Here is a 13,860-nt window from a genome sequence, read left to right as displayed (position 1 = left end):
GGCCCTAATGTCTTCTCTGCCTGGCTTCCTACCAAGCTGAAGCCTAGAGAGTAGACATTTACAAATTGAAATTCCTTTGTGGTGCTATAGTTGATGTTCTGCGATCAGTCATTTGAGTCGCCAATAGGAAGCTTAAGGTCTGGATTCAAGGGTGAAATTTGGTGGTCCAAGTAAAAAAAAACTATTTTCAGACTGTTCAGGTTTAAGCATGATCAGCAATCTTTTTTCCTGTTGTTTGTTGTGTGTTCTGCACATGTAAGATTTGTATAAACTACAGACACGGAAATAAAATGTATGGTACTTTTGGTGGTTCTTGTTTGACTGAGTGAGAATACTTGGAGTTTTGGGTGCCTTAAGAATACAAAGCTAATTATTATAGCCATGTGTTCGCTATGGTATGATTTAAGCACAAATTCTTCTTCAAGTAATGATCATTGAAAAAATGTTTTCTTTTTATTTTTTAGATTATTTCTCTTTATTCAGAAGCATAAAGTTGTTTGCTGATTGCAAGAAGATGTTTCTTTGGCTCTTTCTGATTTTGTCAGCCCTGATTTCTTCAACAAATGCAGATTCTGACATATCGGTGGAAATTTGCAATGTGTGTTCCTGCGTGTCAGTTGAGAATGTGCTATATGTCAACTGTGAGAAGGTTTCAGTGTACAGGCCAAATCAGCTGAAACCCCCTTGGTCCAATTTTTATCACCTCAATTTCCAAAACAATTTTTTAAATATCCTCTACCCAAATACATTCTTGAATTTTTCACATGCAGTATCCCTGCAGCTGGGAAACAATAAACTGCAGAACATTGAGGGAGGAGCCTTCCTTGGGCTCAGTGCATTAAAGCAGTTGCACTTGAACAACAATGAATTAAAGATTCTCCGAGCTGACACTTTCCTTGGCATTGAGAACTTGGAGTATCTCCAGGCTGACTACAATTTAATCAAGTATATTGAACGCGGAGCTTTCAATAAGCTCCACAAACTGAAAGTTCTCATTCTTAATGACAATCTGATTTCCTTCCTTCCTGATAATATTTTCCGATTCGCATCTTTGACCCATCTGGATATACGAGGGAACAGAATCCAGAAGCTCCCCTATATCGGAGTTCTGGAACACATAGGCCGTGTCGTCGAATTACAACTGGAAGATAACCCTTGGAACTGTAGCTGTGATTTGTTGCCTTTAAAAGCTTGGCTGGAGAATATGCCATATAACATTTACATAGGAGAAGCTATCTGTGAAACGCCCAGTGACTTATACGGAAGGCTTTTAAAAGAAACCAACAAACAAGAATTATGCCCCATGGGCACAGGCAGTGATTTTGACGTGCGAATCCTCCCTCCATCTCAGCTGGAAAATGGCTACACCACTCCCAACGGTCACACCACCCAAACGTCCTTACACAGGTTGGTGACCAAACCACCGAAAACGACAAATCCATCCAAGATCTCTGGAATCGTGGCAGGCAAAGCCCTCTCCAACCGCAATCTCAGCCAGATTGTCTCTTACCAAACCAGGGTGCCTCCTCTTACACCTTGCCCAGCACCTTGCTTCTGCAAAACCCATCCTTCAGATCTGGGACTGAGTGTCAACTGCCAAGAGAAAAACATCCAGTCCATGTCTGAACTGATACCGAAACCTTTAAATGCCAAGAAGTTGCACATCAACGGCAACAGCATCAAAGATGTGGACATCTCCGACTTCACCGAGTTCGAAGGACTCGATTTGCTTCATTTAGGCAGCAATCAGATTACCGTGATCAAGGGAGACATATTCCGCAATCTCACGAATTTACGCAGGCTGTATCTCAATGGCAATCAGATCGAAAGACTCTATCCCGAAATATTTTCAGGCCTTCATAACCTGCAGTATCTGTATTTGGAATACAACTTGATTAAGGAAATCTTAGCGGGCACCTTTGACTCGATGCCAAACTTGCAGCTCCTGTACTTAAATAATAATCTCTTAAAGAGCCTGCCCGTGTACATTTTCTCGGGAGCACCCCTTGCTAGACTGAACCTGAGGAACAACAAGTTCATGTACCTGCCTGTCAGCGGGGTCCTGGATCAGCTGCAGTCTCTTACACAGATCGACTTGGAGGGCAACCCATGGGACTGCACTTGTGACTTGGTGGCATTAAAGCTGTGGCTGGAGAAGCTGAAAGATGGGATTGTCATGAAAGAACTGAAGTGTGAGACACCTGTGCAGTTTGCCAACATCGAACTGAAGTCTCTCAAAAATGAAATCTTATGTCCCAAACTCTTAAACAAGCCATCGGCACCCTTCACAAGCCCTGCACCTGCCGTTACATTCACCACCCCGCTGGGGCCCATTCGCAGTCCTCCTGGTGGTCCAGTGCCTCTGTCGATTTTAATCCTCAGCATCTTAGTGGTCCTCATATTAACTGTGTTTGTTGCTTTTTGCCTTCTTGTTTTCGTGCTGAGACGAAACAAGAAGCCCACGGTGAAGCACGAAGGCCTGGGGAACCCCGAGTGTGGCTCCATGCAGCTGCAGCTGAGAAAACACGACCACAAAACCAACAAAAAAGACGGACTGGTCACAGAAGCTTTCATTCCACAAACCATAGAGCAGATGAGCAAGAGCCACACCTGTGGCTTGAAAGAATCCGAAACCGGGTTTATGTTTTCTGATCCTCCAGGCCAGAAAGTCATGATGAGAAATGTCCCCGACAAGGAGAAAGATGTATTGCATGTGGATACCAGGAAGAGACTGAGCACCATCGATGAGCTGGATGAATTATTCCCGAGCAGGGATTCCAATGTGTTTATTCAGAATTTTCTCGAAAGCAAAAAGGAGTACAATAGCATAGGCGTCAGTGGCTTTGAGATCCGCTATCCTGAAAAACAACAAGACAAAAAAAACAAGAAGTCACTGATAGGCGGCAACCACAGTAAAATAGTTGTGGAGCAAAGGAAGAGCAGCGAGTATTTTGAACTGAAGGCAAAACTCCAGAGTTCCCCCGACTACCTACAGGTCCTTGAGGAGCAGACAGCTTTGAACAAGATCTAGGTCATGCATTCTTACTTCCTACAGAAGACATTTATTTAATGATGAAAGTGCCTTTTGTTGACTTCTAACTTCCAAATACTATATTATCAATAGGCATAGAGGCAGGTGTTTCCAAGGGTGTCTCATTAACTGTAGCTGCAAAGATGTGTCCCGTAGAAGAGAATTCCCTTAATAGATTTTACTACATAAATCCTATACTGTGGAGTCCTGTGGGGATACTGCAAACTCTATTGCCAAAGGGATGCTTTATATACATAATTCACTGAATTTAACCTCAAGAGGCAAATCTGTTTTGTACCCCAATGCAAAACCTTCGTCTCTTTGTGCTCTGTAAAGCAAACTCAAGAAAACTGTACCAGTGTTTGTACCTCAGCTGGGTCCTTCATCTTGCACGTAGATTCAGTTGGTGGAACTGGAATATTCCTTTTGATTTGTGGCATTGTAACAACTCTGTGTAAAGATTCTCTGAAAAGTTAAAAAAAAAAGCATGCCAAGAGAGAACATTCGATAGTATTTGTAAATCGGTAACCTTTATGGCCTGCATCTTGAAACTGCTGGATTTATAATGTTAAATTGTGCAAATATTTGTTTAAAATATACCATGCATTACATAACTATAAAATAAATTTGAACACTTTAAGCATTACCTGTCTAGACATAAAACCTAAAAGAGAAAAAAAAAATCAACATGAGTTACCTAGCGTTTGCGGTGATCTAAAGAAATACGTGATGTTTATCAGAATTAAACATGGCTCAAATTCAACTAATATTAGAGTTTGTTCTCAGTTATGTGAAATACCCACAATCCTTAAAGGTTGTCCAAAATTAGCAAAGTGCTTACCGTGTGAGCGCACCCAAAGCTATTTTTGTAACATAATTCATATTTATGAAGTACTTTGTATACTAAATAGGAAAATATGTACTCCTTAATCTGTATTTAATATGCCTGACTTGTTTTCCTGGTCACAGGGAATTTATCAATAAGTAAACATTTAGACAGCAAAAATATACCAAACTGAAACTGAAGCTTATGTGTACAGAAATATTCTGGACATTGTGATCAGGTATCATTTAAAAACAAAACAAAACCAAACAAAAAATCACACAAAAAACAAAAGTACAAAAAAAATAGTTCTGTGCTATTCTTGAGAATTTAGCATATTATCTTCAGATTTGTTACCAACTGTGCATTTTAAAATAGGTTCCTTTGTTTTATAGACTGTGTGGGGCAGTTGTCATTTGCCATCGCTTGTCTTGCTTTTCAGGATCCTATGAACTGAATTCAAATAGTTTTCACTACAAATATTTAAAAAATTAATGAGTAAGGTTAATAGTTATATCTTGTATGCATCAGTATCCTGTTCTTTCATCATCTGACTACTATCAGATAATCAAGTAGAACAGTAAACATCATGGTGATCGTGGCTATCAAAGCCACACTGTAAAATGCTTTCATTGGTCTCAGATTAGTTCACAGTCTGCAAGTACAAATGATATGCCACTGTGTTTGCTTGTGCTGTTAACTTCTAAGTCAAAATTGGTCAAAGGAAGGAAGCACTTGATCATGGGAGATATTTAAATATTTTTAGGTTCACCTGATTAGCAAAGGAACATCCTGAAAGACACTGCCTTCTTGGCCTGCCTGCATATGTATATTTTTCCTGCTCCATGTCTTTATAATTACTGTATTGATCAGTAAGGTGACCAAGAAGATAAATGTAGGCATTCTTCATGAATTTCAAGTGGCACATGTTTTGGTGCAGCTTCTAAAATGATATTATGGTTAACGTCGTAACAGCAGTCCCTTTATTAATGACTAATTCCAGGGCTTTATGTGTTTGTTGCGAGATAAAAAACAAACAAACAACTTGGCATTCTTGGAGGTGTGTGTGTGTGTGTGTGTGTTTGGGTGTACATGCATACATATAGATAATTTGGAGATTTTTGTTAAATAGCAAAATAAATTGTCTCCATATGTATGTGCTGGTGCTCTTAAAACTTTAATGTGTAATTTTAATTTTCATGACAATGTCTGTGAAAACTTTATATGAATATTAAAAATAAATAAATACTTGCTTTCTTATCTTGAAAGAAAAGACATGAAGATGTGTGCCCAACAGCCTGTTTGCATCTACAATTTCATACGAACTTTTAATACGCCATTACCATGCTTGCATGCATCCATGGATTAAAGGGCTCCTAATGCATACTGATAGGAAAAAGACGGGAAAGCTGCAAAGAAAGTTGTAGTTTATTCTGTCCACAAAGTCTGGATTGAGGAATCTTAAGTAGGTGCTTATGGGAGGAGCCGGAAAGCTCTATCCATGATCCGGGGATGATAGGTCATTGGGATGATGACTTTTATTCAGTGTGGTGATGCTTTGAAGAGGTTTCAGTGGCAAGAGTACCTGCCTCCATCTCAGAACTTGCTGTAGTGTATTGGCTATCTCATACTCTTCTTCTGAAAGGTATAAATGTTCATCTTTTCCAAAAAAAAAAAAGAAAAAGTAATTTAAATGTATGTGGTTCTTTGGAGGTTCTAATTGTAAGTGAATGACAGTAACAAATCTTTGGTTAAGGCTGATCTATTTTCCTTAACTGAAGTCATTGTGCCTACCTTATACAATGTATATGAATTTACATCTGTCTCTCATTAGTTCTACTTATACATTTTATGATAATGTAGTTAGGCATAAGTTTTGAGTTGAGTACAAGAGCAGTTAAAATACTGTTATCTACATTGTGTTGGTTTCAACTATAACCTTGATAGTTAGTTTAACCCCTTGAGGAATGATCTATATGTTGGTACAGCATTTTTAGTGGAATTTGATTCAGATCTAGAAAATCCAAGAAGAGCTCATTTCTAATGTGGTCTGACACATCATGGGCTTCTTGGCATTGTATCATGTGTTTGGACTCTGTTAGAATGGTGGCAAAGGCAATTAGATCCTTTGAAATCAGTGAAGAGGTGGAGATAATATGTCCGTGGAATATAAATCAAGTTTTAAATTATTTTTTTATGAAATCAATAAAGATGATTCCATTCTTTAAAAGGAAATCTTTGTGTAATTTTATGAGAAAGCAGCTATTAAAATATGGTGATTCAAGTCTATAAGTCAATTTATATTCTATATTTAGTTTTCCATTCTGAATGATAAAGTGAATAAATATATTAATAAGAAAATCATTTCAAGACCAGCTTTCTTTCGTTGGTTTTAAAAAACAATTTCTTTAAGCCATAAGGATGCATACATTATACAGGGCATGGCCTCATGAGTAACGTCAACAGGTATTGCAGAAATAACAACACACCTAGAAATGTATGGCAGTAATATTAATCTGTGATATCTTTTGCATGATTTGTACATTGACATTGTATGAAATGAGCACAGTGAGTTTTTGTTGTTGTTGTTGTTATTGTCGCATCCAAAGAGCTGGGGAGAAAATATATTAAGAATGTATTTATAATCACTATTTTGAAATAAAGTAAAGAAAACACATTGTATTGTTTTTACCCTGATTTGATTATTAGTATTTAGGTTAGTGTATAAGACAAAAATCAAGTAATGCTATAAAAGCTAATGTAAATCACAGAAAGGAACTGTTTTAATGATTTTTGTTTGCTTTTAATAACATCAAGGTATTAGAGAGACTTTATTAAATGCCATTTTTATGAAAGTATTAATAAAATTGTTTGCTACAATGGTATTTCTGAAGCAACACTTTGTTAAATATATTTATCTTTCCACTATTTTTCAGAAGAAATAAAGCAGTACCCAAATTGATCTTTACACCCAGATTTGAGGGTAAGACACAGAGCTTTAGAATACTGTTTGTATTAAACTTAATTGCTAAATCTATGTTAAGAGATGTTTTCCTTTCGAACATCTTTGCAATTTGTATTCCTTTCCACTGGCAGCCTCTTTGGAGAAGAGCCAGACAGTGCCAAGGTCAACATGCTTTGATTCTTCCCCATTCCCAGGAATCAGTTGGAATCTGACATAACTGCAGATAAGCAAATATTACTATTCAATCTTAACTATTTGAATACTTTTAGAAAACTTCAGGTCCCCTATAATCCACGGCCAGCTTGATTGGTTACAGTTAATTATCCATTTCTGGGGTTGACTGATTTTTATTTGGTTCTTTCAAAGATGACCAAAATCATCAATCCATTATTTGGTTGAGAAAAATAAACCAATTGCATTATGGTTAATTTGAAGGCAGGAAAAATTATAAACAGGCCAATAAAGTGGACTTAAGGCATGTTTTCTTATGGGAAGAGATGGAAAGACAGAGGGAAACAGAGTGAGAACATAAATTAACATTGCTGTAGTCTAGCTCTATAGCCAGCTATGCTGAAGACCAGAACAGTATACATAGCACGTATGAGTACTTCTGGCCTAAATGTTTTATGTATCACAGGAAATACATCATGTGATGGTGTGACATTTTAGTTCTTTTTGAGTACTGAGCACAGGGCTTTGGGTCCCAGCCAGTCAGTTATATAGACAAGGGGCATCAAATAAAGGTTTGGCTTCATTTCCAGTGCTCAGTCAATTAGTCCCTATGGTCAGATGGGCTGAGCTAAAATATCCTGCTTGTGGCTTCATTTACCGGGAATCACTGGCAACAAATCTCAAGTTCAATTGTTAACCTTCAATCTCAGATTTGCTGGGGAATCTGTCCTTTGTTAAATTAAAAGCAAATGGGAGGCTAAATGAATTTTAATAATTTATTTTGTACAAAACTGCCCTTAGTCTAATTTTGAATTTCATTTGTTTCAGTTTCCACTGGTTGATAAGATTGCATTTTAGAAAGGTTACTCAAGGAAGGAAAACCGCGTTGTCTATCTCGTATGAAACTCTATGACTTTTTAATTCTTTAAAGATTATTTTTAGCCTGTTGTTCCTATGTCTACAGAGGAAAAATGAACGAGGGCTCTGAGACAACTACTTGAATACTTTGAGCCCAATAACTGCTACTGAGAATAAAAAGATTCAAATGTTTCTAAATCATAATTAGTAGATCCGCTGACTATAGAACCCAGAACCAGGAAAGAATTACTCAGCCCTCCACCTTCGTTTGCTTTTGTATACGCTGGCTAAATAGAAATTCTGGTGATTCAATAATACAGCAAAAATGAGAAATTACTTGTTTAACTTAAAAAACTCATGAATAAGGCCCTCAGAGAGATGATCTGAATATGTAATGAAAAATATAAAATATCACTCTCAAATTAGCTATAGGAAGCAAATAGTCATCTAAAGTTCCTAAACAATCTATTTCTCTTAGTTGGCACCTCACAAATACTAGCTTGTGTCATACACCGCTGGTTACCAGCCTGAGGAAGCCATGTTGGGCTCTGTTCTCCCTACTAAGACTTGCAATGTATATTTCCATCATTGTTCCATGTAAACTGAACCATTGTGGTAAAATTCTGGAGTTGATACTCAGTAATTTTAATGCTGTTTTCACTAATAAAAGTCTTTCCTTATAGGTCATATTTGTAGCCATTCAGTGTGTTTATTAGTGTGACATTAGTAAAGCTCAACATCAAAAAGAAATGCAAATAGTCTGGTTTTTAGATGATGCGTTGTTCCATTAGTTTATACAGCAGGCCAGGTCTACCTACCTACCTACACACACACACACACACACACACACACACACAGAGGAATACACGCAAAGAGTGAATTATGCACAAAGGAAATTATTTAGTTGATGTAAACAAATAAAATGTTTCTGCCCTGACTATGTAGAGTTTTCAAATCAAAGTAGGTATTAGGGCCCAAATGACAACTTGCCTTCTTTTTGCTTCACTTTAAATTGCAGCCTGACCACTGTGGCATAGATAGTAGAAATTAGGCCCTGTTTATCTCCCTGGACTTCCTTGGATTTCAGTAATGTCTACTGTCTTGAGATTTGCTTTTGATTTTCCTTATTTGTTAACTTTATCATAATTATCATCCTCAGTCTCTAAGCTTCCTTGTTGTATAGCGCAGTATGGAGTTGCCAGGTAACCAACCATGGTGCAAATCAGTGTGGCTACTACCTTTCACAAATATTATCCAGAGAACGAGGTAGGGACATCTAGATCCAAAATGAAGAACCCCAGGGTGAGGGTTTGATCTGAAATTATTAGCACATGGAGGTTAAAAAAAGAAGAAAAAGCAGATCGAAAATGACTGAGCAAAGAGCTCTGGCAAATGAGTATTAAGAGAACAAGAATCATGGTAAAATATATCAAATCTTAGCCTCCTTTCTCCCTACTCTCTCTCTGCTTCATTTCTTATAGATATATAGGAAATCCAGGCTGTATCAACACAACACTAGTAATTCAGGTTTTTAAAGAATTCACTGGTCAATGAAAACAACTTAGTTACCTTTTCAGCCTCCACGGAGTTTTTTCCTGGGATAACTGTCATCATGGACTGACTTATTGTCAGGGCCTCCTGGTGCAGCTCTAGCTGCAAAAAAACCCAATAAATAGCAAATGTGTTTAATGAGAATAGGAGGTGAAACATGCATATTACATATAGTGACTTTTGATAGGAAGCAAAATAAGTCGATACAAATATTTGGGTTCCTAATCTTGTGGTAAAAAGCTGCTAGGGCCTTTTGGTTTGTTTTCAGAAATTGTATTTCAATACAAATTACCAAGTGCATATTTCAGAAGCCATTTCCTGCTAGAACCCCCAGGAAGCCATGTCTCTGCCATGGGTCCCCTTGCTCCATAGCGGGATGTGTCACATTTGCCAAGTCCTCCCTGCTGGAAATTCTTCTCTTCTGCTGTTGTAAACAGCCAGCATCATCTATGGCATGGGCTAGTTTAGGGAGATATTTTTTTCACTGTTGTTTGATTGTTAGTGGCAGTACACAAAAAATCTAGGATTCTATGTCCAAGCATCTATTTGCCTTTGTAATATCACAACTAGAGACCATTCCGTTGTATGTATTTCCCACATTGCTATATTTGTTTTTATTTACCAGTTATCTTCCACCCCACAGCAGCTACTGGTTGTTTTATTCATAGCTCTGTCAAAGTGGAGGGTAATCTCCACCCTGGAAACTCACAGTTATTTATAGAAAGAATCATCACACTTCTATCTGCTCATTTCCTTCTATAACTTCTAGAAATATAGAAAATGTAGTACACTAAGTGATTGATTTAAAAAGAAGTCTTGCTGACACAAAAATAATTATAAGAAGAGAGAGTGAGTTATCAGGAAACAGGTCAACGTTAGGATTTCTTGCATTTTAGATTTCCTTGCATCGGAATTGGAGCGCAATTCTTTCTCTCCCGAGCTGGATTCAAAGAAATCAGGTTGCACTCTGGAGTCCCTGCAGTAACTCAAGTAGTATATTATTGCTGATATGTGGGCAGGCTTGCCATGTGTTGCTTATAAACATGGCTGTTACTTTTTCCTTGCACCCTCTATTTCAGGAAATATTCCTTTGCTCAGATTTGGCACCATGAAAATTCACAAAGCATATTTTTTCTAGATGTAACTAAGCAGTTCCACAGAAATATGTATTGTAAACTGGATAAAACCATCGGGATTAAGAAGAGAACTAGTGTGTCCTTAGGAAAAGAGGGATATTAAGAGAACCCCAATACAGGCATTTTATTAAAATTCCAGTGAGATCACCTTCCTTGGAACTTGTTGACTTTTTGTAGGCTTCAATGTGTGCATCGTGAGAGAAGTAGGACTCTGCACAATCCTCTTGGTCGCCTAGACTGTGCCGCAGTGTAGGATGTGTGAGCAGTAACTTGGTTATTTAATCCCAAATGCATATCTGATTTCAGCTGCTCATTTGAATGTAAACATATTGGAGAACAACAGTTTCTAAATAGTGCTCTTACTGTAACCAAGTGAGACTGTTCTAAACAGTCTTTATTCCATCTGAAATGTCATCAGAGTGGGCTTAAACCAAGAGCCGTTGGTGAGCAGTCGTCTTCAATGTTTAAGAACCATCATAAGAAGATGGGGACATACATACCCATTGAATTTCCAAATCAGATCATTTCGTTCCAATTCCTTTCCTTTTGGAAGAGCAGCTAGGGCTAGAGCGGGAAGGTGACTTGCCCAATGTCAAACAACACATGAAGACCAATCTGGTCTACGTCCTGATTCTCCTGACTCACAGGATAATGTTATTTCCATTACACTGTTCTATTTGGAAGTTCCAGAGGTGAGAGTGAGGATCTGAGGGTGACGTTTCAGGGAAACATTCCAATGTGGCAGAAGGACATTTTCCGTAAGGTTTTATGGCAGCCTATAACTGGAATGAGCTAGATTCCCAAATACAGAATTCTTTGTCCACGGAGGTGTCCAAAGTTCGAATGGTTCTGACAAGGAGGATGAATGTCATTCAGAAAAATTTATTTGAATGCAAATTTAGACCAGATGATCTTGGAGACCACTCTTAACTCTAAGATCCAAGGATTCTCTGATTTATACCCTGAAGTCATTTATCCAGCAAATTAAATATGTATTTGCTCCCAAACATTCAAATACCAGATCTATAGTAGTTTAATTGCTATTACATGTTATCTGCTAGACAGTAGAATAACAAATACATAACCCAAAATGCCAGTTAGATATTAAACATCATTTTAAAAGGGAGATAAATTTCACTCTCATTTTTAGCATTTTCATGTTGTGAGCATTCCAAAAAGAATACTCTCTGATGTTTATTTTTTTTTATAAAGGAAAAAAACAACCTCCTTTGTACATTGCACTGAAGATGGCACTATAGTAACAACCTCACACAAGAAATGGTAAGACGTGCTTCTATTTATTATCTCAATCCTAGGTTTCAATTTTGAGGTTATTTCTTGAGCTTGGTAAATGGAACACAAAGGTTAGTTTATTGTAATATCATCTTCTCTAATTGGAGTTGGGTCTATTTTTTTATTATTTACCCTCAATTAGATAGAATTGAAAATTATTCCAAAGAATTTAAATTCAGGTTATAGCTCAACAGACTGTATTCAGAACAGCAACTATAAATTATCTGAACTATAAAAAAATACTCTCAGAGCTTCTTTGAATTTCATTCTATAGAGAGAAAGTTTTCTTAAAAAAAAAAAAGAAAGGGGAAAAAAACCCTTCAGACCTCAAGGGTTTCCGGTTGTTTATTTTGGCTGCTGTTAGTTTTTAAAGATTCTGAGTACATCCAAGATCACTCAGCAATTGTGAATTTGTCTTCATTAAGCCGCGTTAAAAGTGCCCCCCTTAAAACTGACTACTTGGGGCTTTCCTGGCAGTCCAGTGGTTACGACTCCGTGCTCCCAATGCACAGGGCGCAGGTTTGATCCTTGGTCAGGGAAGATCCTGCATGCCGCTCTGCATGGCCAAAAAAAAAAAAAAAAAGTGAAAAAAAATGACTACTGGGCATTCACTTACACCTTTAATTACAAAAAGTATTCCTTCAGGTACGAGTTAGTAACTCATTCAAAATGAGCAGTTTCACACTTGGGAATCGTACTTTACTTCTGAAATAGTCACAGTGTTAAATGTATAAATAACCTCTGCCTAATTATTTTTTGTGTGTAAGTAGAGAAGAACAGAAGGGAATAAACATATTTAGTTTGATTTGTTGCTGACATGCGAAGATGTTTATTAGAGGGAGGTGTACTGACTGACCTCCCCTCTCTCTTGTCTGTGTGCCCACAGATGCCTCCACGTCACCCTGCCTGCCCCACTGCCCCTCACTCAGCCTCTTCTGCAACACAGGCCACAAGCTCTAAGAGTAACCTCTCCACCCCCAGTAAAACTCTGATTCTGCTTAAGGTTATTCTTTCTACCTGATTCACATTCAGATAGCAAATTCACATTGCAGCTGATTCACATGCACATGAGTACATCAGTATTCTCAGAGGTTCTTGCATTTTTTAATTTTTTTAAATTTTTTTGCGGTACTCGGGCCTCTCACTGTTGTGGCCTCTCCCGTTGCGGAGCACAGGATCCGGACGCTCAGGCTCAGCGGCCATGGCTCACGGGCCCAGTCGCTCTGTGGCATGTGGGATCTTCCCGGATCTGGGCATGAACCCGTGTCCCCTGCATCGGCAGGCGGACTCTCAACCACTGCGCCACCAGGGAAGCCCAGGTTCTTGCATTTTTAAGAGACAAGATTGAAGGGTAGAGGAGGAGATTCCTTTAGGCCACAGGGTAGCATGTCAGGCCTGTGACAAGCAGTGGACTAGGAGGCCTCCCTCGCTTTCCTTCAGTCACAGCACTTGTAAAGCTGGTAAAACTCACATCCATTTGAACTGGGAGACTGACTTAAACCCACTCCCCTAAAGACCCACGTGAGGTCCCCTCAGTGGCTTTCATTCAGCCAACCTTCTTCATATTGGCCTGGGGAGAAGGGGGCATCAGTTAGCTACGGTTCTCCTGTGGAAATGACATTTAAATTCTTGAAGGGTGATTTTAAATGAGTTTTTGAAGCACAGGGTTGAGAGAAGGCCTTTGAGGCTGAGGGAACAACATGGGCTAAACCCCCGATGTGGGAAAGAGCTCATTCTATGGTGCTGGTGATGCAGGCAGGGGCCAGACCAGGGGCTGGCAGACTTGTTCTGCACAGCGCCAGACAGCAAATACTTGAGGCTTGTGAGCCATAGGGTCTTTGTGACAAGTAGTCAACTCTGCCATTGTAGCATGAAAGTACCCATAGGCAGTAAGCAGACAAATGCGTGTGGCTAGGTTCCAATCAAACTTTATTAACAAAACAGGTGGTGGGATGGATTTGTCCCATATATGCTGGTGGTGAAGGACCTGGTAAGCTTCTGACTTCCAGGTGCTTTGGGAAGTAGGTGAAGG

General features: G+C 38.6%; 1 protein-coding gene across 1 annotated transcript; it reads left to right on the top strand.

Moving 5' to 3' along the window:
* Positions 1-497: 497 nt before the first annotated feature.
* SLITRK4 (SLIT and NTRK like family member 4) lies at positions 498-3,050 on the top strand. Its single transcript, XM_082610150.1, has one exon. It carries the CDS (start codon positions 515-517, stop codon positions 3,029-3,031), a length of 2,517 nt encoding a protein of 838 aa, XP_082466276.1. The 5' UTR covers positions 498-514; the 3' UTR covers positions 3,032-3,050.
* Positions 3,051-13,860: the final 10,810 nt, after the last annotated feature.

The sequence above is a fragment of the Mesoplodon mirus genome, assembly GCF_964341445.2.
Source record: "Mesoplodon mirus genome assembly, chromosome: X".
Classification (NCBI taxonomy): Eukaryota; Metazoa; Chordata; class Mammalia; order Artiodactyla; family Ziphiidae; genus Mesoplodon; species Mesoplodon mirus.
Note: the sequence above shows the minus strand (reverse complement) of the source record. Positions and strands in the feature narration are given on the sequence as shown.

Excerpts from the sequence above, each read along its gene's own strand:
- SLITRK4 (XM_082610150.1), top strand. The coding sequence starts at position 515 with ATGTTTCTTTGGCTCTTTCTGATTTTGTCAGCCCTGATTTCTTCAACA.